The 23,005-nt window shown below is 39.8% G+C and overlaps 2 protein-coding genes across 5 annotated transcripts in view; one reads left to right on the top strand and one right to left on the bottom strand.

Annotated features, from left to right (window-relative positions):
• Positions 1 to 5,122: 5,122 nt before the first annotated feature.
• SPCS3 (signal peptidase complex subunit 3) lies at positions 5,123 to 13,245 on the bottom strand. Of its 3 annotated transcripts, none has more exons than XM_040598610.1 (5): positions 12,172 to 12,507; positions 9,698 to 9,771; positions 7,001 to 7,077; positions 5,623 to 5,738; positions 5,123 to 5,332 (listed from the first exon to the last, which is right to left on the bottom strand). In XM_040598610.1, the coding sequence occupies exons 1-5, from the start codon at positions 12,312 to 12,314 to the stop codon at positions 5,200 to 5,202; spliced, it is 543 nt and encodes a 180-aa protein (XP_040454544.1). In that variant the 5' UTR covers positions 12,315 to 12,507; the 3' UTR covers positions 5,123 to 5,199. The 3 variants fall into 3 exon arrangements, with proteins under 3 accessions (XP_040454544.1, XP_040454630.1, XP_040454447.1); XM_040598696.1 differs by lacking the exon at positions 12,172 to 12,507 and adding an exon at positions 11,506 to 11,672; XM_040598513.1 differs by lacking the exons at positions 5,123 to 5,332; positions 5,623 to 5,738; positions 7,001 to 7,077 and having other exon boundaries at positions 9,741 to 9,771; positions 12,172 to 13,245.
• Positions 12,655 to 23,005, top strand: part of ASB5 (ankyrin repeat and SOCS box containing 5) — a 41,325-nt gene continuing 30,974 nt past the window's right edge. For both annotated transcript variants that reach the window (XM_040598216.1, XM_040598033.1), the window contains exons 1-2: positions 12,655 to 12,763; positions 15,618 to 15,702. The gene's annotated coding sequence lies outside the window, so the exon portion shown is untranslated. The remainder of the gene's footprint in view (positions 12,764 to 15,617; positions 15,703 to 23,005) is intronic.

The following is a 23,005-nucleotide window of genomic DNA, read 5'->3' as shown; positions in this document are numbered from 1 at the left end:
ATACATCCTGTTCCATCACCCATCTATTGATGAGTAGTGAATAGCATGAGATCCAGGAAAAAGCAAAAGAAAGGAAAAAAAAAACCAAAAACAAATAAACACACACACATACCCCCAAAACATGAAGTCCAACACAGTTTTCCAGTCTGTTACTGAAAAACTCCTAGCTACTAACTCTGTGTAATCTTCCAAATAGTTTTACACCTATCTTCAAGCGTTTTCCCCTTTATAGTTCTTTTCCCCATAGCTCATTAATAGCACTGAAGACAGTGGCAAAAGCCTTATTTCAATCAAGATCTCTTGATACAGTCTTCACTGTTTTTAGGGATGCTCCTTTGACTAATTCTCCAAATTCCCCTTTTAAATGCCTTTGAAAAGGCGAGTCCTAATGAGATACTCCATTTAGGAGTGAGACCTGACAGTACAGAGGGGTGACGGAGGCAAAGTTCAGTCTTTCTGTGGAAGTGGATCAGAGCTTGTGAAATGAGATAGTCCTTACAGAGAGCTCATATCTGATGAAATATTATGATTTTATTACAGCTTGAAATTCTACACTATTTAATCTTGACATCTGTGAACAGAAAAAATCCCAGTCCTTAAAAAGAAAAATGCTAGTGTTGCCTTGCCACATACACAGCTAGATTGCAGCTGCCAGTGTCTCTTTCTGTTTCTTACCGTGCCGATTCCTAAACCAAAAAAAAAAAAAAAAAATTAATAAATGAACAAGTAATATTTAATGAGAAATGAGGGCTGGAAGGGCAGGGAAGAAAAAGAAACTCTGACCCTCTCCTTTGCTCGGAACAGGGAGAGAGAAGAAGAAATATAACAGGAGGAAAATTACCTTATAGAATTAAAATTGAAAAAAAAAAAAAGAAAAAAAGAAAAGACTTCAACAGCCCCAATCTCAGAAGAATACCAGCACCTTTCTGGAAATAAATACAGATTTTTCTTGTAAAGCACTTGGAAATCATTGGATTCTAACTGCCAAATGCATGACAATTACTGCTAACAAAGTTAGGGGCGTAATATAAATATGTCTTCACATTAGAAAACACTATCCTAGAAAATTATCATAGTCCTGTAGCGCTGGAAACGGGTATATTCCCTCGAATCCATTTCTGCCAGTCTTAGGACTGTAAAGGAGCATCAGCTGTTGCCCCAGACTCTGGTCTGGAGGTGACCTTGGTTGGGTCAGCAGCACCCAGCCGGGGCAGGGAGAGGGGTCAGGAGGTCTGCTAGCACTTGTGACCCTGCCCGAGTTTTGAAATATTCTCTTAATGATATATTTGGGTCTGTTGTTTTTATTTTGAATCAATAGTTTGTAAGTTTGGATAATGTAACTCTATTGATGCAGAGGGCCCTTTTTCTTTTTTTGTTTTGTTTTCCCAATAGCTTATGCACAGAGGTTTTAGAATTTCGTTATTAGACCATCTCAGTTTGGAAAAATAAATCATAAACGCAACTTTGTTGCAGCTTGGAGGCAGTGGGGAGGGGGGGAGAGGGAATGTGTTCTGAAACTTTTTAAGTGAAAAAGCAACTTCAACAACAGAATGCCTATTTTGTCTTTACCTGTGCCTCATCTCTTCAAGAACGTGCAGAGTCACAGAAATGGCCCCAGGGAACTGGTGGACAGTGCCAGAGAAAGAACCAGCAGTGGTCTGGCTTGTTCAACCAAAGTTTTGGATTTCTTTTGTATAATAAAAATATGCCTGACGTGACTACTGTCATATGAGCATTTACCTGTGTGCTTAGAATAGGACTCGTCATGCTAGAGTATATGCCCGTTCGCTTGTTTGTCTGCATAAACAATTTGCAATATTTTAAAACCAGTTTTAAACTGTTTTTCATGGAGAAAATACCAATTTTAATCCAAAATAAAGGAGCCAAGTAAACCAGAACATTCTTTAAATACCAAAGACTTACAAATAGTTATTTTCGATGTATTTTCTGACACAGATTTGGAGTAAGATTGCTCCTCCAATACCTGCATTTTTACCTAAGTAACTTTCATTTTACAGAACTGTTCCTGCAAAACTCTCTAGAAATAATTTCCGGAAGAATAATATTTGCAACGTTTGTAATCCAAAAACAATGCAGGCACTCTACATGAACCTGGCTGTTAAGCGGTATAATAGCTAGCTTTAATTTTGCTGTTCAGAATTTGAAAGAATGAACAACCAATAGCTAGAGGCAATTTATTTTCTCAGTTTCTGTTTCCAGTATCTACAGTGCCAATCCATAAAGACCTGATGTGCAGGGGGGCAGAGCTGTAAAAGATGTTTAAGTTACGTTCTTTTCCTGTGTAGGGCTTTCCATGTTGCACTGCAGGCTCTGAACACTAAACAGAAACCCAAGGCTACTTCAAGAGTTTTTAGTTCTTAGGCAACAACTCCTGTCTCCAGGACCTCAATAAATCACTATCTGAAATGCATCAGAAGTGTTTTTCATTCAAATTTCCTACAAAAAAGGTTTCAAACCCTTTCCCATTAAGTAAATCAGTTGCTAGGGAATACATCTTTTGTACGCATCAGAAAACACCGTTATTTAGCTAGTAACACATTAAGAGAACAATCGGCTGCCAGCAATAACGGTACTTCTTTTTTAAAAGAAGTATTACAAGAGACAACAGGAATGTTTCCCTTAAAAAAAAAAAAAAAAAAAAAATAATAAAAGTGTTCTTTTTATAAATGGTTTGAGAATTGTCACAAGATGCAGTAGTCACTTTACTTTTTGAAAGGCTTTAAAGAGCCCTACTGAGGAACTTGCTTCCTTGCTCCCCGAACCAAGAGAACCAAGAGAACCGTCCTGCTCGGTGGCTGAGAAGTGAAGAGGAACCTATTACAGTATCATTGCAGTGCTCATCTACCCCGGCCTTTCCCTCAGGATAGGTTCTTCTCCCCAAGAACCTGAACATAAACTGACCGATGGTTTCTTCTTCATCTCTTTAAAATGCTCATTTAAGGGTAATTTCACTGGGAGAGGCTGGAGAAGATTCAAGCATCACGTTTGGAGCTACAGTTTTAGTGTCTTAATATTCTACCGTTTGCTGCAAGGCATATACCATTTTGGAGGAAAGAAGGTAGATTTCTCTCTGATGGTTTTTGACAGCAGATCCTCCTCTTTGTAGTTAAAGCACCTTTTTCATAGGCAGTCTTTATATTCATTGGGAGGGGACTGCCAAAGGAATGCAGGGAAGTGGTTGAATGCCAAGCCACAAGAAATAAGTTTAAGTAAACATTTCAGGAATATGATTTACGAATAAACCAACAGCTTACTTGGCAATTAAAAAAACAACTCCACAACTTTGCCCTATTATTTAAAAAAAAATATTTTGTTTGTTTTCCTTCTATGTGACAGTATTAAGTTCTCTGTAACAGTGAAGTTTTTAGAGCAATATATATACATACACATTGGATATCAAAGCACAGGAAAAAAATATATTTGTGTGCTGATTATGCTAATCTGTGGAAAACAGCACAAGTTCAGAGAACTGAAATTCATGTAAATGTGCTGGGTACAAATGAAAAATTGTCCTAAAATATTCTTGTGAAAAATGCTCGTTTAGTTTTCACACTTGAAGAAAAATTGTTTGTAAAAAGACAAAGCGCTATTTGGAAACTTTTTCAACACCTCTGCAATTAATACACCAACATGGGGAACATACTGAAAATAATTAAAGATTTTATTTTTTTTGTTAGCAAGTTAGCTTCCTCAAAATCCATCAGCTTTTAGGTGAACTCACAACAAAGGGGGAAGACACTGCTCGTCTTTTGCATCTCTTTTGAAAGATTTGCCACACTGCAACTCTCGTAATTTTTCCTATTATTTTTTCTGATTTGCAGTATTTAAAAACTCAAAAAGCAAACACAGTCTGAAAATGAAAGTCCCCAACACATTCAGAACAGCCCATGTCTCACAATAAATTAACTTCTGCCCACCATACTTCATTTGAATATATACAGGTACATTAAGAACTAAGTCAGGAAGGTGACAGTGGCAAGCGCACTCCTCCCAAATATTTGATGACCAAGAAACACCAGCTAACTGGCATAAACCACTGCTATGGCCAAGAGGCAACCCTGACACCCTGCCTCCTCCTTCCGTCCCCTCAGCTACGACAAGCATTTGAAGCTGCAGCTGAGTGAGGGACTCAAAAAGCAGGATGGGCAGCCAGAGGCTGCTTCTTCAGCGGAGGTGCTGACTGAAATTGGTGCACACTTCTCCCTTTCCTTGATGCAAATCAGGAAGGCTTGCAGGTAGACCGTGTCCATGATCAAGCTGGCAAATCTGTCTGAATTTCTGTGTTCCCATGGGAAATCCTCTGCGCGGATTGTTATTGAGAATGTGTCCCATTCCTTGCTGTGGACGGGCCCCTCTAATAGTAGTTGTCCCAGCCCCCCCTGCAACAAGCGTTCATTCCTCCCGCTAAGCAGATCCCAATAAAAATCAAGTGCCTGCTTTGTAGACAGTCTTTCTTTACCTAAAGCTTTTATTTTTCTTAATGCCTTATGCTCAACACACTGACAAGACTTCTTTTTATTCTTACAGTTAGCTGGATTAATAGGAGTGATTAAAATGTTTTGCAATGCAGAATTGCACGTGGGCTACATCAGCGGCACTCAAGATCTACAGGCCGACTGACAGATAATGAACTATCAGTTTCAAAGTAGCTGTTGGCAGTCCTAGAAAGGACCAAGCTTACCTTACTGTGACACCCTAAACATGCATTTAACAAAATGCTGCAAAATACAGTAGCCATTTCTTTCAGGCACTCACACAAACCAACACCAGAAGGCATATCCTGGTTCCACACAGACTAGATAATTATCACAGAACCCCAAAAAAAAACACAGTAAGACTACTTCCTGGTTTAAAAACGTTTATTTAAAAGAAAAGGAAACTATACCCAGATGGCCAGGAGAAAAAAAAATTTCCTGTGTTTTCCCCCCCAAAACCATTACTCTGCAATTTACCTTTCCCTTAAGTTTCTGCTTCAATGTTTATTTATTTTTATTTATATTTTTATTTATAAAAAAAGCCACACACCTGAACTTTCATTTCCTTTTCCTCTGCTGTTAGACCTAAGGAAATTAAGTACCTTTCACTGAAGGGCTGCATGGGATGTGAGAAGAAACCGCAATAAAATTTATTCACAATATACAGTATAAAAATATCTTGCTCAGGATTCAGTATTATAATTTAATAACTTTTTGTTGTTTCATAGGTATCTGGGAAAGGTACAGACACATGTCCAGATCCTGTTACAAGAGGTAGAAGGCCAGCATTTGGTACAACATTCCAGGAGAGAGTCAAAGTGACATTCCTGTTTCCCCTGCAAAAGCAACAAAGACTATCAGCACAAATACTCAAATCCACCAATTTAGTTAGTAATTACTAATATGAAATAAATTAGATACATAAATTAATAAATTAAATACACAAGAAACAGGGCATCTCATATCACAAGGTCATCTGCTAACAATCAAACTACAAAGATGCAACAGACTGACAGAGTATGATATATAGGTACCTCACCACAGCAATAAAAACACATATAAAATGCAAAGTATGCAAGTAAATCAAAGACAGCACAAATAACATAACAAAAAAGGATTTACTTACTTAAGACCATTTCCATCATCAAAGAATAAGTACTTTGCCTGCATGTCTTTTAAGAACAGCCTTGGGTTGTCTCCTCTCAACATGACCTTATCCCAGAGGACCACCTGGTTTAGAGCCTAAAAATACAATTGTAATTAAGTCAGCAAGATACCTTACAAGATCATATTCAGTCACTGGCATTTCATAGCATTACTCATCTGAAAACCCTGAAGTATGTGCTTGCAATCCATAACCATTTTCACAAAATAATGGTTTACAGAGGGGAAATGGTTTACTACCAATACTAGTACACACCGAAGCCTGGCACAGAATAAATGGAAACAAAAAAAACCCCAACCAAACAAACAAAAAACCCCGAACGAGTCATCAGCTTTCTAAGACTTACAAGTATGATGGGGTTTCCTTTCGAATTGCAAAGGAAGTTACTTTTAAAGCAGTATTTAGACTTGGTTTCAAATAAAGGGCTTGAATTAAGCTATCATGACTCCGTCTAGATATTGAACATTTTTCCAACTTCCTAGGAAAAAAAAAATCTCTACTTGAATTGCAAGCGTAATCCCAAGATTTGTATGAACAACTAAACAGACTGATCCCAAATTCTGAAATATTTGAAACTTTACACTGTTAAGTAGGTAGCTGCTAAAGGGTTTTGTTTAGTACCGTATAGAACAATACTAGAAAAAAATATTTCTCAGTATTTGTGAGAACTAGTGATTTATGGAAAGAAATACGTAAAAGATGAAACAAGACAATGAAGTCCCAGATGCTAATAAAGAACCCTAAAAACTATTTTAGCACAAACACAATACCCACATATCCATCGGCATGTATAAAATAATTAAGGTACTTTAAAAGAAAAAAAAAAAAAAAAAAGAGACAGAGAAAGAAAAGTAGGGAGATTTTTTTTTAACTTGCTGCTCAAAACTAAGTCTTCACTATATCCTTGCAGTGTGACCACAATAGCTTAAATTAGAATTCAATGGTACCATGGCAGCTTGGTGTTTCATTAAAATAACTTTTCCATAGGCTGTTCCACACAGCCCCTATCAAATCAATGAAGAAAGCCTTCAGCTCCCCAAAGTGACAGGACAAAACAAGTAAAAAACCTAAATTACAGTACACTGCTGCAAGTGAACAACAAGGCACGTGTTACTTTTCTCCCACTCTGCTGGGCAGGTATCAAGTTAGGTTTCATGAGGGTGAACCTCCCACCCTGCAGTTAAACTGTCAAGAAAATAACAATCATGAAGGCCGGTAGAAACAGTCCCAGCTAGCAGGAAATACTGGTACCTTAACTTTTCCCAGCAGAACTTCAGAATGTTAAAAATAGCTGCAGTACAAAATGGGTAATCGCTTCAACTTTCTTTTTGGTACTTACATTGTTTTTCGTTGAGTATTCTGCAGACAAATATAGAAACAATTGTTTAACATTCCAGTCAAATACACTCTCCAAATGTATGCAAGTTAAGAAAAATACCATATTGTAATTACATAACCTTGTTTTATTTTTACTAGATCTAAATAGACCATGAAAATTACAATGAGTTCTTACCTTCGAACATACCTCATCTTATTTATACATCAGAGCACTCCAGGAGTTCTAATGTATATTTTAATCATATTAGAACAACAGGTTTTTCGTTTGGTTTGGGGGTTTTCTGTTTTGCTTCTTTTTTGCTATTTATGAAATTTAACAGCCATTTCCTCCATGATTTAAGAGTTCTATATTTGACACTGCAAGCTAGTAACTATAATCCACTACTAGACAATCTATTATAAAACCTTAAACATAAAAGGCAAGACAGAATTCTTCAGTAAATATATTCAAAGCAATTATTTATACTGTCAAAGAACCCTGGTATTCAACTGTGGATCAAGACAAAATAGCATTAAACAATATATAAATACAAAATTGTCGGAGAGTAGAGAGTTCAAAGAGCCTGTAACACCCACACTAGGGAAGTTAGTAGAGTTCATATTGGAAGGGACACCAGGAATTAGGATATTTACCTGATTACTACAAAGAAAGTCACCTTCTTATACTGGAACAGAACTCCGCTCAGATTTTGATCAGCAGTAAAGAACTGATGACTGCCATTTGAGACTGTCAGTATAATAAAGCTGATATTCTCAATACTTGTCTATTTAGCAATAAAACGCACCGTGTGTGATTGTTAAGCAAAAAGCTTTTTAACTCACAATAAAGATGAACCGTAACCTTTTATGTCCCAGTCCTTCTCTTTATTCTTTGAGGTAGTGGAAAATACAATAAACAGATTCCCCCGCCAGCCTCAAAAATCTGTTCTGTTTTGTCCCACTCATCCTGAGACTGAACCATGGTTTTAAGCTGCTAATTCAAAGGGCAAGTAAGGAAAGAATTAAATAATTAACTGTTGTTGCTGCAAGAACAGCTGGAGCTATTTTACTTGAACACTTTTAACCATCTAACTCAAAACAACAAAAAAGATTCTGAGATCTCTTTTGTAGGATTTCTTAACACTTGCTAAAGTTACTCACGAATTAAGTAAGGTAAAAAGTGGTTTTGAAAACTGCCTCCTCCCCCTTTTTCCTTTCCCCAGTTTCTTTTTCTAACTGTCATTTTATTTACTTCCTTCTAGGACTAACAACTTGTGTCTGTTAGTTAAGAGAGCCCATGCACCAGTACCTCTTTACAAATTTTGTCCAAAAAAAGCCTCCCAGAAAATTTCATACTGCAAGGTTTGTTTATGCTGGGCATGAACAATTAAGTAAAAGTTTTTATAAAAATAAACGTAAAACTACCGCTCCTATTAGAAGTTATTAATACACTGAATCTTTATGTCCACGTACTGCAAACTAATCCTTGTATAAGAACGTATCTTTGAGAGGTCCTGTACTGACCTGCTCTGCCTCCCCCTGTATACACTACATACAATTCAATTAACCTGCTTTAGAATTTTAGTTTCTGGTCATCATACATATAGGCATTTCAGAGGTAAAACTCAAGACTTGGGAGTTCACCTCTTCTGCTTCCAGCTAATAAAAATAAATCTCCCTTATTCCTGCGCAACACACTCCTGCAAAATCCGATTAACCTGTTTATCCAGTGTTCACATGCATTCAAGAGTAGTATTTTGCTTAGTTTGCTTACACAATGTAGCATTCTCCAAAACAGGGAAACAAACACAGAGGTAATCAGTCTCTTGCCTAACACAGTGACAAAAAACAGCAGACAGGGAAAAATTCCAGGTGTATCAGCCCAGTTGCATAGCAAGACTTAGCGTAATCAGCTGAGGTAAAGCATGCTGCCTTGTATTTGGTACTGACTTCTGCAGAAAAACAGATCTATATTTTGATGTCAAGACCCCTATGAATGATTCCCTGTCAAAAACCTACCCCAAACAAAATGTAACGAACCCACCCACACACAACCCTCTTTGACCCATAAATATCAACTAACAATAGGAAAGTTGCAGTAAAGAGGCCCCAAAATAACGCAATACATTTTGTAGCACCTCATATGCTTCCAACCAATGTCATCCTATGTTAAAGATTACATAGTTTAAAAATCTAAGCAAGTAAAGGATTACAATGTCTTTTTATTTTTAAATGGAGACAGGTACTGGTATGCAACTACATGGCCAGAACTTTGAAAGCCTCACAACTATTTTAGTTTGAAAGGTGTATTGGGAGTGTCTCTAGATTCAGTATGACAGTCAAAATAGTATGTCATATAAATCCTACAGTTAATTAACATCTCAAACCATCAATACAAACTTCAGTTAACCATAATACTGTCCAGATGTTAAACCACACTCCCTATTACTAGATACAGTGCACTTCACTACAGTTTGATGTTAAAAACAGGCCTTAAAGAGAGAAAACAACTTGTCCTCTGTCATCTACTAGAGGCAGAAGGTTATTCCAAGTTCCATTTTACTGCCCTAGCTAAGTAAAATACTACTTTTCACTGCTTTAAATTTGTATTTTGAGACAAATTGCTAGTTTTCCTCAAGTCCCGAATATCTGAAGATTATAAGTAACAAAAGTAGATGTCAAGATGTTCTTATTTCATCATGTGCACAATTAAGGATATCTGCAGTAATGTCAAATGTGACGAATCCCAAATCACTTCTTTCTCTAGGTCCAGTGAAATCTTCTACATTTTTTCTAAGACAAAACAAAACACAAGATTATCCTCTCATCATTTCTCTTTCATGCATTACATAAATTATTATTAATACGTATTTCCCTCATCCATTTTCTGTACTTTCTTTTAAATACTTCTGGCTAAAATATAATCAACATTACAAAACAAAACCTGCCTTCCAGAAATTATGGAGCCCCAGTTTTGAACAACAGGCCTTGCCACCATAGTAGTCTAAGTTACACAAATAGCCTACAGACTTTCTCCTGGTAACAAAAATTTGTATCTCTCTCTTCCTAAACTGCACTGCATTTCATTTTAGTAAAACACGTGTTAGCCATCCCCAAATATATAAAGCTGACTGGAACACCAGAGCATAGCTGTCCACTGGCAACCACTTGCAATATCATTTCTCAACTTTCCATAAAAAAATAAAAAGCCTCTAGTGGTCAGTCTTATACAGGACACTCCGATCATTCTGATAAAACAGAGTTGATGTCCGTAGTTCGCTCAGCTTACAAGATTTCATCCTGGAATGCATTTAGGTAGTGGTATAAAGAAAACGCTTAATGTCTTCTACATTATGGGATGTCACGTAGTTTTTTAAGACTATTACAAATCCATATTTGGAGGATTATGTGGCATGGCACACTAAACCGTATTAGAAAAAGAGACTGGAAAATTACAGAGACAGCAGCTATTTTCACGCATATTCATAAAGCTTATCAATTTACCAAACCTACCCTCTACAAAGAGGAATACCATAAGCAGGTGGCAATCAGCTATGAACCTTAAATCCTCATGCTACAAAAATTTCTTGCTACATCTCATGTATGATCTTGTGTTACAAATGAATTTCTTAATTACATTTACTCCAGTTTCAAAAATAGTCCATTAAAACATCACACCGTTAAAACTAAGCTTAGTAATCTCAAAGACAAAAAAGTTTACCAGCAGATCAAATACTGTTGGAGACAGTAACTAAGAAAAACACCACCAAAACTTCCCAATTTAAGCCTTGTTATGAATTTTCATTCCTCTGCAAAAAGCAACATCTTTTTAGTAACCCGTAGCAAGCACCTGACTTCGTTTCTGAACCACTGCCAATCTGGTGGAATAACAGATTGGGGTCTGCAGAACTTCTTAGGACATCCAAGAAAAGCAATTAAGGTATAACGCCTCTCGTTAATACCAGATCTCTGCTTCATGGAAGGGAGGCAGTATAAATTTCATCCACTCAAAAATATGCTTTTATGCCAGTTTTACGCTGTTTGCAATCCTCAAGTCTAGCATAACCATGGGGTTTCCTTTCCTGAGGTATTAAACCAAACAGCGCTGGCCACTCTTTATTTAGATTCACCTTCCCTTTCAAACCCTGCTGTTAGCCATCTATTTGAGCCTCTTGCAGCTCATGGAGCTTCAGAGCATCCTGAGATGTCAGCTCACCGACTCGGCCCAAACTAAAGTCATTAGTTGAGTAAAAGCAGCTCAGTAAAGCATCCTATGCGCCCGATTCCCCTGTGCAGCTCCAGTAAAGCCCCATGTGTATAGGGGCAGGTGCGAGGACCACCACTTCAATTGCTCGTGGAACTACAGCCCTTCGCATCATACATACTTAACTGGATGAAAGTTTTCTGTGATAAAATTTCCTTCATGGAGAGAAAATAAAAAACAAACTAACCAACAAAAAAAAAAAAAACAAAACAAAAACCAAAATTGAAAAAAGGTTGCCCTAGTGCAAGCCTGCATCAGCACACCGTGTCTTGTGGGCAGCACACTTCTGAAGCGGCGTTACGTGTTCGACACCCGGGGCGTTCCACGGGAAGGTAAGCCATCCCGGGCAGTCTGCTGTCACAGAGCTCGCAAGAAAAGGCATAAAAATACATTACCAGTGGGGAAAAAAAAAAATCTAAGGGAACCACTGATAACTAAAAGAAGGTACCAGGGAGCCAAGTCGTGCGTTCACTGAGGTCCCCGCACGCCCCAAACCCGCCAAAGCCGTTCGCTCGGCTCCCCCGCCGGCCACCACCGCGGTGCTGGCCAGCGAGGCGGCCCGCGCCCACCGGCGGCGCACCGAGCCGAGCGGCAGCGCAGCGCCCAGCGCGGGCGGCACCGCCCCTCCCGCCCGGCGGCGGAGCGCCGTCGTGGGGCTCCCTCATTGGGCCGGGCGGGCAGGAAGCAGCGAGCCCCGCGGGCCCGGCCCGTGCAGCCGCCCCGCAACGGCGGGCCTGCCCTCGCGTCCGCGGCGCCCCCCGCCGGCCCGTACCGTCCCCTCACGCACCGCGGGCGCTGCTCGCCACGCAGCGGCTCCGCGGCGGCAGCTGCCAGGCAAAGCCTTCCCCTCCCCGGCCCGCAGCCGCCGCCCGGCACGGCCCGGCCCGGCCCTCCCCCGCCGCTCCCTCCCCTCGCCCGCCCGCACTCACAGCGTGACGCGGGAAACGGCGATGCTGACGGGCACGCTGCGCCCCTTGAAGGCGGTGGTGATGAAGCAGCCGAAGGTGAGCGCCGCCATCACGCTCAAAGAGAAGGCGAAGAGCGAGTTGGCCCGGGACAGCACCGTGTTCATCTCCCCGCTCGGCCCGGCCGCCGCGCCGCGCAGGCTCCCAGGCTGCAGCCGTTGCTCGGCGGGAGGGGCGCGGCTCCGGCGGGCCCGGCGGCGCTGGGAGGCGGCACGGAGCGGGCGGCGGCGCCGTCGCGAGGGCCGCTGAGGAAGGGGCGCGCGCGCGGCCGGTGGGGAGGGGCGCGGCCTCGCCCAGAGCCCGCCCAACCAGGGCGGGGCCACAAGCCTCCCGCACCGCGCCTGCGCCCGCGGCTGGGCCGGGCCCCGCCCACCCCCGGCACCCGCCGGCACCGCCCCTGTCCGCCGGGGAGGGGGGGCCGCGGCTCGGGGCCTCCCGGCTGGGCTGCGCTTGGCGTCGCCGCGCCTTTTGCGGGCCGCACCCTGCCGAGCACCGCTCACACGGGGGAGTCCGGAGGAAGAAGGTCCTTGTGCCCTTTGGCTGTCGCGTACCAAAGGTGACTGACTCCCAAGGGAGCCTGTACAGTGCTTCTGCCGCGGGCTGCTTTACCGGCGAAAAAGCCCCCGAAGGCCGGGCGGCCCGCTCGGCTGCGCCCCGTTCGGCTGCGGGCGCTTTGCTTTCCTTTCGTGAGGAGCCGGTGCCGCCGCGGCCTGTCCGCCCTCTGCGTGGCCGTGGAGGGGTCCCCGGGGCTCCCTCACAGCCGGGGCCCCTCAGCAGCGCCCGGTGGCGGCACATCGGTGTCCCCTGGGGGCGACCCCCGGGGCAGGGCTTCTCGGGGCTGCTGCTGGGCGCTTTCACCGTTAGCGCTCCCAGTATGTGTGCCTGTCCCGGTCCGTTAACAGCTGGGGGGGGGTGAGAGGGTTGTTACATGGTGGAGCGTATTTTTGTGAATTACTTGTTGCCACGGTGTTTCTAAGGCATTCGGGTTTAGAGGGAAGTTGGTATTTGTAGCTCTGGTGGATTTTTGCATTTATATAATAAAACGTGAATAATATTTGAGGTGAAGGCTGTTTCTTTTCACTTGATATCCGTATCTTGCTTTCATTGTGCTTTGCTACTCACTACTTTGTTTCCTATGGGATGTTCCTGTTAGTATCCACTTTGTTACATACACGCTCACTATGTAAATCATCTTGCCAGTACGCAAACTGTCATTAGGTAAGCCTAATCATTTAGTAGCTGGGCATGGCGTTGGAATCCTTTTCTTTACCAGATGGCTCAGTGATTCCACACCATTTGCAGGCTAAGGCAGTCTCTCACCCTCCTTCTCCACTTAAAATAAGGTGTGCTAGCACCAATTTGATGTGGCGAAGCGGTTTCGAAGTCCTCTTCCCGGGCCCCTGCTCCCCGGACCTGCAACATTATGAATCTGAGAACTGGGGGAAGACAGAGCCTGTACAATGTTTTTTTCCCCCATATTTCACTGTATCGAGTACAGCAGGCCGGATTAACACAGATTTCTCAGGGCGGACAACAGGTGTCAGCAGTGGCTCAATTAAATATAACTCCCTCTTTCCAGTCCTAAGATTCCAATGGTGTAAATATGGGGAGTAGGAACAGGAGCTCAGACACAGGGGTCTGAAAAGGTGGGAAGCCCCATGGTGATTGAAGGGATAGGGAGGAGAAGGTGTAGACTGTCAGGTTATTCTGAAATATGTGTGTTCTGTGCTGATGGTGCTCTTTCTTTTCCTCCCCTGTAACTGAGAGTCAGTTCTGTGCTTCAGGGAAGAAAAATCTTTGCAGATGAAGGTAGGGAATGGAAGAGGAAAAAGCTCATACTCACGCTCTGTGTTTTCACCCAGCTTGAGCAACTGTAGCACATCTCTGTTTAGAACTGTTATTAAATGTAGGATGTGAAAGTACCTACGGGCACGTTCCTTGTAGTTGGAAACCTCTTTTTCACGATGCTGTTGGTTTCTGTGTGCCTGTGCATTTGCCATAATGAAGCCAGTCGCAGGCCCGTGGAGGATAATAGGTTCTTCAGCAATGTTTCGATGAGAAATGCTTTGCCATTTTCCGTTTGGTAATTCTCCATCTTCCTGATACTCCAGAAGAGTTCCAGAAACACAGAGAGTTTCTTGTGTAAAGGTTTTTGTCGGCTTGTTATTATGTTATGTTTTGATTTGCTATTGAAAACATTAATTGTTGTGAGGTAAAGGGGTTTGATTTATGGTCTGTAATGTGGTGTTACTGAAACCTTGGATAGCTGTTACTGAAAAGTGGGTACTTTCCCCGCAATATTTGAAGACTTAGAAGCAACAAGGAAGCTTTTACTGCGGACTGAGGAACCTAAAGGTTTCAGAAGTTGTGAAATCTCTGCTGTAATCAAAAATATAGTTATAAATGTGAATGCAATCCTTTTCTTGTTTCTACAAACAAAAGGTTCATTTGCCTTTGGTCTTGTGTTCAGTTCTTGTTTTTGCAGTTTGGAGTTTTTCATTAGATATTAAGGAAATCTGCTGTTGGGGATAACTTAAATAACTAAGGCAGAACTTACAGGAGTAAAGTAGTGAAATTTCCCAAGCAGCAGTTAAGTACCTGAAGAAGACCAAAAATCAAAAGGTTTAGCCAAATTCATGTTAGCATGTGTTTTTAAGAAAAATGAATAAAAGTGGCTGTTGCTCATGTGGTTTGGGGTTTGAATAGAAGTGGCTGTTGCTCATGTGGTTTTGGGTTTATTTTAGTAGAACCCTTCAATAAATGTCACTTAAAAGCACAGTGTGCAGGGGAACACAGATGGTGCAGTTTATTCAAGGATTGATCCGTTACTGTTTCAGAACAAAGAACCCTATAGCTTTTTTATGACTGGAATCTTGCAAAATCAAAAGAGGAGAAAACTTTTGAAAAAAGCAGCCAGTTGTGAAGGAAGAAGGGAAGATGATTATTCACAGCAGCTGTTTGTTGGTAAATTCCAAATTGTTCTGTGAAATATATTAAATCTGGGTTTTTTTAAAGAATAGTGGCATAAGTTACTGTCAGCTAAAGAAGTTGTATTAGCCTGAATGGATCAAATACTATCATTATGAAAGCAAATTTATAGAATCTTGGGGAGGCAGGAAATTTTCGGTGACCGTTTCCAAGACGCAGTGGTATAAGATATTCAGTGTGCCTGAGCACAGGCTCAGACCAGCAGAGTGCTTAAGGCATGGCAGTGCTCAGGCTGATTCTTACTTCGAGAAATTTCATAATTTTTCATTACAGACTAATTGAACGAAACGCAGAGATGAGGTCGGGAGCAAGTCTGAAATGTAGAATTCTCCTTTCTTCTGTTCCTCCCCAGAATTATCCAACTTTGGAATTGTGTTCTTATGCACTCTTTGATCTATTAATCATGTGTTCTTTTTTTATAGTGTCAGCACTTCAACAGGATCGATCCCAGTCAGCAGTTGATGATTTGATGATCTCTCAGAGAGAGCAGCTTGCTTGCTTTGGCTGGTATGTTTCTAGTTTGATGGTCAAGTTAGTGAGTGATTCCTTTAATCTGTAAATAAAATGGCAAGTGTTGACATTGACCGTGAACAGAGATTGCTGTGAGTTCTTTATTTTTCTGCTGGAGTCAGATTAGTTCTAACATGGTACACATAGATAGCAGCTTCGAGATGGCTGACAGTCTGGGGTGTATGGTTTGTGAATTCCAGGTGAAGGAGAGGTGTTAACTTCAGCCCAGGTGGTGGAACCTTTGACCTTGGGGCTTAAATTTCTGACTGATTTTACAGGTGAAAGTTCAGGTGCCTGTGGCATCTTCGGTACCTAGCTAGTTAGACAAGGGCTGTATAGATAACTTTTTTTGGTCTAGAGCCATTTATATACTTCCTAGATTTTACCATAAATATCAAAATCCTTTACTGAATTTGTCTTTTATTGTTGAAATGTTGTAGCAACACACAACCTCTTAGGCAGTTCTCAAAATGCAAATAAAGATTAAAATAAACATGGCCGTGAGCAACTTGAGGAATTTTTGTCTCTGTTGCAACAGCTCCCTTTCACTTCGCACCTCTTCTGGGTGGGCCTTTTTTACAACTGGTGTGGAAAGGCTGTGGCTAAGAGAAGCAGTCTTTCTGGACCACATTGAAGGGTTTCTGCTTCTAACCTCATGACCTCCTTTTTTTGCTTTGTATCTTTAAAGTATGGAGAATAAGAAGATAAGTAAACAGTTTTCACTTGCCTCTGTATTCTTATTGCTAGAAATTCTTGCTATAAATTCTTATAGCAAGAAAATCTCAGGGAATTTTAAATTTCTGATTTCAGAATGAACTTGATATTTTATAACGCTGTCTCATTTAGCGGCGTAAGAATGCTGCGTTGGAGAGGGAACCAAGTATTCTTGGCTCCAAAACAAACTCTAAGTATGTTTTGGAGCCCAACACAATTCATTTTTGGCTCCTGTCGGATCTGTTGTTGCCCGTTCCATGGCATACAAAGCCATGTTAGGTAAGGTCCTCTCATACATCGCTGATTCCACTGAAGCTTTCACACTTCATTGTGCTTTGCATTCTGTGGCAAGAAGCCTGTGTGCTACTGATCCACCTCACTCCAGTTTTACCTCATTCCCTAAGTCAGTTCGAAGTTCTTCATCATGAAGTATTTTTATGTCTCTTGTAAAAGCACCAAGCAGAGACTGTCATGCCTCGGCTTGAGGAAAAGAATGTTTTGCAAGCTCTGTCATGATGATATCACTTAACTGATACCATTTTTAGTGGATGGAAAAAACCTTTCTGATAGGAACGCTAGCCATGGGAGTCAGCATATAGTGACATACGCGGGCAGAATAAATCTTTTAACTCTCGTCTCTACCAAGTCATGAAATTGACTTTATAATTTCCTTTTATTAATAACATTCATGGCCACCAAAAGATACTTTACACAGAAAGGAGACTAATGAAACCACTTTTACTTAGGCCAGAAGAAAACCTGGAAAAACTTTGAAGAGAGGGTGTGTGAAGTTAAAGGAAACAGATGATTTCACTGGTTTTAGAAACAGTTTGTCATGAAATAAAATCATCAGTTAAATGACAAAAGACAGACTAATGTAGAATAAAATTAAAAATTTTGAAGGGAATTCAAATTGGTGACAAAACATTCACAACAGATATTATTTTGAGCAGACTTTTAACTTCAGAATGATTCACGATTGTTTCATCTTTTTGGCATAATTTAAAGGTCTTACACATAAATAAGTAATTACTATGAATCCCAAATTGTTTCGTAGGTCCAGATAGTATTAATTCAAACAGCTGAAGAGGTCTGTGTAAGTTTCAAAATGGCAGAGGTATTACTTAAAGGTGCAAATACGGTCTTCTGAAAACTGTCAGTTGAAATAGAAAATTTCTGTCAAATTCATTTCTCACATACTAACTGTATATGTGATGAAAACCAAATCTGCATGTCATGGCTCCTTTAGGATTTGAGTGTTACCGATTTGGTTTTTTATTTTTTATTTAGAGAGAGCTACTTAATAAGAACACGTGATATTTTTGCAGTTCGTTAAAGAAAAGTTTTAACTGTAAAAACTGCAAAAGTACCAGGTTTGGTTACGTGAATTTAGATTAATAGGGTGGTTGCACTGCCTGCTAAGCTAGTTTAACTATCAAAAGCACAGTAGCCCTAGTACCAGGTGCCTAAGGAAGAGGGTGAGTGAGTTGCTGAAGAATAGTGAAGTTCTGTAGACATGTGGTTGGCAATGAAAACATTTGTCTGGACCCAAGAAAGGAACTGTACAAAGGGAAGGAGATGCAAAATGAGGAGACTCTTCAAAGTTTCACTGATACAGCTGTATCAGTGCATTGAACCATCAAAAATTACAGCTAAGTGTCCTTATTAAGAGGCAGTTTGCACGTGCATTTTGGTATTACACTCTCCTCATAGTTTGCTACTACTTTTTAGTAGGTTACTATCTCCGTAGGAGAATGGGTGGTAAGGGGTGTGAGTGTTTTTTTCAATGTGCAATCCAGCAGGTTAGTTTAAACTCATCAGCAGTTTAAACTGCCCGATTTTGAACTGAAGAGGCTGAATACCAATACAGATTCCTTCCTGTTGATTTCCAGGAAGGGAGAAGGAGGGGCAGGAACCTTTAGCTGAGGAATGGAATGGGCAGCTGGAGGTGGTAACTTTTGAAACTCTTGGGGGGCAAATTTGCTAGAGTTTGTCTGTCAGCAGGCTGTGTGTGCCTGCTGTCTGACATGTTTCTGAGTTTAGTAATGTCTCCAAGTACACACATGACTTATTTTGGAATCTTCTATAATACTTTTAATAATTGGGCTGTGTTAGGTATCCAAAGAGGATTGCAACAAACAGTGTAGGACAAACTTACCGTGTTTCTTAGCAGCACTCAGATTGAATTTACTTGTAAGCTGGTCAGTTATACCTGCTTCCCTTCTGTGTACAACTTTACTGTAAGTGATTAAATGGACTGGTTAAGCAGATCAAGCATGCTAATATGATAATGTTGCTGATAGAAGGGATCATTTGATATTAGACTTGTAGGTGAAGTGGCATCTATCACCATTGTGAGAAGCAGCTATCCGGTGGGTGTCTAACAAAGTGATACAGTTTTAAAATTAGTTTATTCCTTCAAAGAACTGAGAAAGTTAGAAAACTGGAATTTCATCATTGCTTACATACCTGAGTTACTTTTTATCTTTTTAAAGTACATACGGCAGTATGTCTGTTATGTCTAAAGATACTGATTGATATTTAAATTCTTGACCAGGAAGTGGAAATCCAGATATGCAAACCTATATCTGTTTTCTATGATAGGAGTAGGAAAGACAAAACACCTGAATAATACCAATGTAAAGTCAGTAAAAGTTAGCAGAATAAGCAAACTTCACATGATGTGACAAATGAAAAGTTGCATCATTCATGTACCAGAAGAACTTGACTTGTGTAGAACCGGAACTGTATCAGAGCACTGATTTTAATACAGTGGAGGAAAAAAACCCAAACATATTACTGTATCTATCCAAAGGCATGAATTTGGACTTTCTGGAGCAGTTTGAGAACTCTTTGGAAATGATGTGCTACACCAAAATACAGAGGGAAATTATATATATGTAATAGAACTTGTGTAAGATGAATTTTTTGTGTGTTAAAGCTTTTTAAATTAACTGGTGTGTTTCATAGTCTTCTGCAAGGAGAGGAATAGTATCTAAATACATGGGTGTTCAGTAGAATGAGTGTCAAAAGTGAGAGCACAGCTACTAAGAGGAGGAGAGTGACATGTTATATGATACTTGGATTTTCCCTCTTAAGACACTTAAGATGTCATTGCACTGCATTTTGAAAGAGATTTTTGGTGTTTAGTTGGGTGATCAGGAGACTAGCATGAATTATGAGAACTGCAGAAATCCAAATGAAACATAATTTTGGGTATCAGCTGTAACTTCATGCTGCATTGTTTGCGTAGATTCTGGATAGACATGGCATTAAGGTACTTCAGGAAGAAAAACTGTAAAAAGGAGATGTAGGCCTTTCATTTATTTTTTTTTAAATGTTGTGTTTACTTCAGGTGGCAACACAACTCTCAGGTTTTTGTGCTGTGAATATGGCTTTGTCATGCGGCCAAGTAAGTCTGTAGAATTTTTAAGGAAAACATCAGGGTGCAATGAAAAAGCTGTTCAGATCTGAACCAGGCTTGGTCTTTTCTGAACCAAAGTTTGTGTTCTCTCACTTTTGTCTCTTCAGTCCCCCAAAACTAGCACGATGTCTGTATTTTGGCCAGCTCTTTTCATATTTTGCAAAGAATGAGTAATGTCTGGGTTGTGCTAATGGCTTGAATTTGGAAAGAGAGCTGTTTGATGTCTTCCAGTCACTCCAATTTCTGAATTTCTTGCAGTTACCAAATAATTTTTTTGTTTGTTTTTCTATGCCTCACCATGGATGCATAATATTCTTAACTTATGAAAGATATTACTGGAAAGAATGTTTAATATTTTTTGAAGATTGTTCTGTAGGATGTCTGTCATTTTTTGAGGTACATCTGTCTTTTTTTGTCTTGCCTTCAATGTTAGCTTAAGGTAACATTTTGCATAACGACATATGTGAGCAAATGAATTTAAAAATGGTTGGTCTGTGTCTAGATTTATTCAGTTCAAATGCCTCAAATAAGAAACAATAGAAAAAATTGCTTAACGTACACCAAGGAGGAAATGACATAAGTAACATTCAGTAAGTTTAGATGAGTCAGATAAAATTTTAAGTATTGAGGATTAGCAGCCCATACACCTATTAAAATACAAGTCAGCAGATCACTAAGCAGGTCATTTTTCATGCTGAATTAGACATTGCCTTTTTAGTAGCTCAGGCTTCTCAGCATATTTTAGTTCTTCATCAGGCATTGTATGCTTACATCAGAAACTCAGTACTAGAACTAGTGGCTTCTTACTGATTTTATTTTAAACTCTTTCTGTTTCAAGGTCATTGTTTTCAAAGTTTCTCCTGGTGGCTTGTCTATAATGTATAAAATAATGTATTCCTCAAAGCACCTAAGAGCTCCCATTCCTCTGCCTGGCATCCTTTTTCATTGAATTATCTTCTATTGTATTTGTTATTAGGCAGAAGTTTCAAAAGCAGGACGACTATCTTACCTTCTTGTGTATTTTTAGCCAAATATATTATAGGTGGAGAAAGACATGCAGGTGAAGTGTCATACAAATAATTCCTTATACTGTATTGCATATCTGGTCTTTAAAAAAAAAAATTCACTTTCAGACATTTAGATGCATCTGCAAAATACTGAAGTAAACTATTAAAACTAACTGTAATAGGATTTATGCCATGAATATAATTACTCCTTTACAGCATATATAAATTTAACTTAAGGGTATTACTTAAAAAGATTTATTTAGAAGTAAGTGTATTTTCTAGAACCAAAGACAGTATACGCTATAAAGAAGTTGTGTTGCTAAGGGTTTAACAGTCTTTAGTATTAAAAAATGCCTCGAAAGACTAAATATTGTATCAGTTGTGTTACTTTTCTTGTGTATCTTGCTTTACTGAAAATTAAACACACTGGCCTTCTGAAGCATCGAGGAAACATTGCTGGAACAAAATAAAGAGTTTATTAATGTGGTTATGTAATTTAGCATAGAAGGTAAAGCATACTTTTTTTCTAAAAGTTACTCTGGATGTGGGTATGTCACACTAGATTTCACAAACAGTTTGAATTAGCATAAACAGGTGCTGCTGCTGAATACTTTCTTCCTGTCGTTGGCCACTACGCTGTGAGGCATTGAAGGGCAGGCTACTTTGAGCACTGGAGTTTGAAATTAACTACTTTTATAGTCGTTACAAATGGGAATATTGTTGTCTTGAATATAGTGGTTATGTACTTTAGAAATTATAACTGACCAAGCTACATTAAAAGGGAATTTAAGACCATAAATTCCAGTATTTGAAGCTTTTAAAATGCTTTTAAAATTAAAATAGTTAATTGCCAGAAATGAGGAAAGCGTATCAGAGAAATGATTACATTGCTCTTGTTTTATTTACCATGAATATGCTAGTATGTCAAGCTAGGGGGATTCTTGTCTGTCACAGCATTACTATGTTCTTAAAACAAAACAAAAATCCTAATATTGTTTATCTGCAGTATAGCTTGGTGCCAGTTTCCTGTGTGCTATGATAAAACCTTAAATGTTACAAAAATTTGACATGCTATCCCTTTTGTAGCCATTAAGTGAATGAACAAACACTATTTCGTTTTATTTAGGTTTGTTATCCAAATTTTGTGTTAAAAGGAAAATTAGTAGATACCTAATTAGTTTCAGTATTATTTTCACCAGAATATTGGAATCTTTTGTTAACGGTAATGAGGTCATCTTCAGGGTACTCCATTGAGTGGCCCTTTTAAACCCATTTTACAAGTGAGGAAATTAGGCAAGAGACATTTAATTTCCAAAAGTCAAAACTATCCAGGAAATGCAAATGTCCAGTGTAAACCACTGCTTTTCTCAAGTGCTTTGATATTTTTGTAACTTTTTATATTTGTTACGAATTGCTGGTGCATTTCTATTTGGAAGCTGTCAGTATTCTGCACTGCTGCAAGACCAGACTCCAATTGCTTCACGTTGCCGTGCAATAGAAAATGTGGAACACTTACATGCCAGCTTTTTGCACTCTTTCATGGCATCACATGGAATGTCAGAGCCTTCATTTATTTACTCATGCTTCTACTTGGTGATTGCCTTTGCAACATCTGTAGCTTTCTGTTCCTGGTTCTCCCAGTCTGCATGGGCTTGCTCTCAGCTATTTTGTGTTTGTCTAAGTATTCACATTGTTGATTCTCCCAAAATGCCATGTGAGCATTTACATCTGACCAGTTGCTCTGTTTTAATGACCGGGTGCCTGGTAGCATGGGCTTGCCAACAAGCTGTAATGGCAATTTCTGCAGAGCTTTAGTAGCCTTAGATTAGGATAAACTTGGTTGTTCTGTGCAGTTGGGAGAGTTCCCAGTTAGGCTGGCGTGTAATAAGTTGTAGAGCTTTAAAAAAGAAGAAATTTTATTAGGAGAGTAATTTTGCCAGGTGCTTGTGGGCATGTGTGAACTGAAATTCTCAACACTCATAATTTCTTTCATTTTTATGTAGTTTATAGCTGAGGAGGGAAATTTTGGAGAGGACAAAATACAAGCTTTGATACAAGAATAACCCTCCTGCTCAGTTTTCATGTCGTTCTACAGATCAGAGGATTTTTGAAAGATCACTTACAAAATATTACATGCATCCACAACCTTATTTTT

The sequence above is a fragment of the Falco naumanni genome, chromosome 1 (genome assembly GCF_017639655.2).
Source record: "Falco naumanni isolate bFalNau1 chromosome 1, bFalNau1.pat, whole genome shotgun sequence".
NCBI lineage: Eukaryota > Metazoa > Chordata > Aves > Falconiformes > Falconidae > Falco > Falco naumanni.
This window is presented reverse-complemented; position numbering and strand designations above follow the sequence as displayed.

What these genes read in the sequence shown, in the direction of transcription:
- SPCS3 (XM_040598513.1), bottom strand. Translation starts at nt 13,002, where the DNA reads ATGTGCCGCCACCGGGCGCTGCTGAGGGGCCCCGGCTGTGAGGGAGCC. An exon ending in GCCGTTTCCCGCGTCACGCT is followed by an intron (nt 9,772 to 12,171) that starts GTGAGTGCGGGC and finishes GTTTTGTCTTAG; the next exon opens with AAAAAATGTAGAAGATTTCA.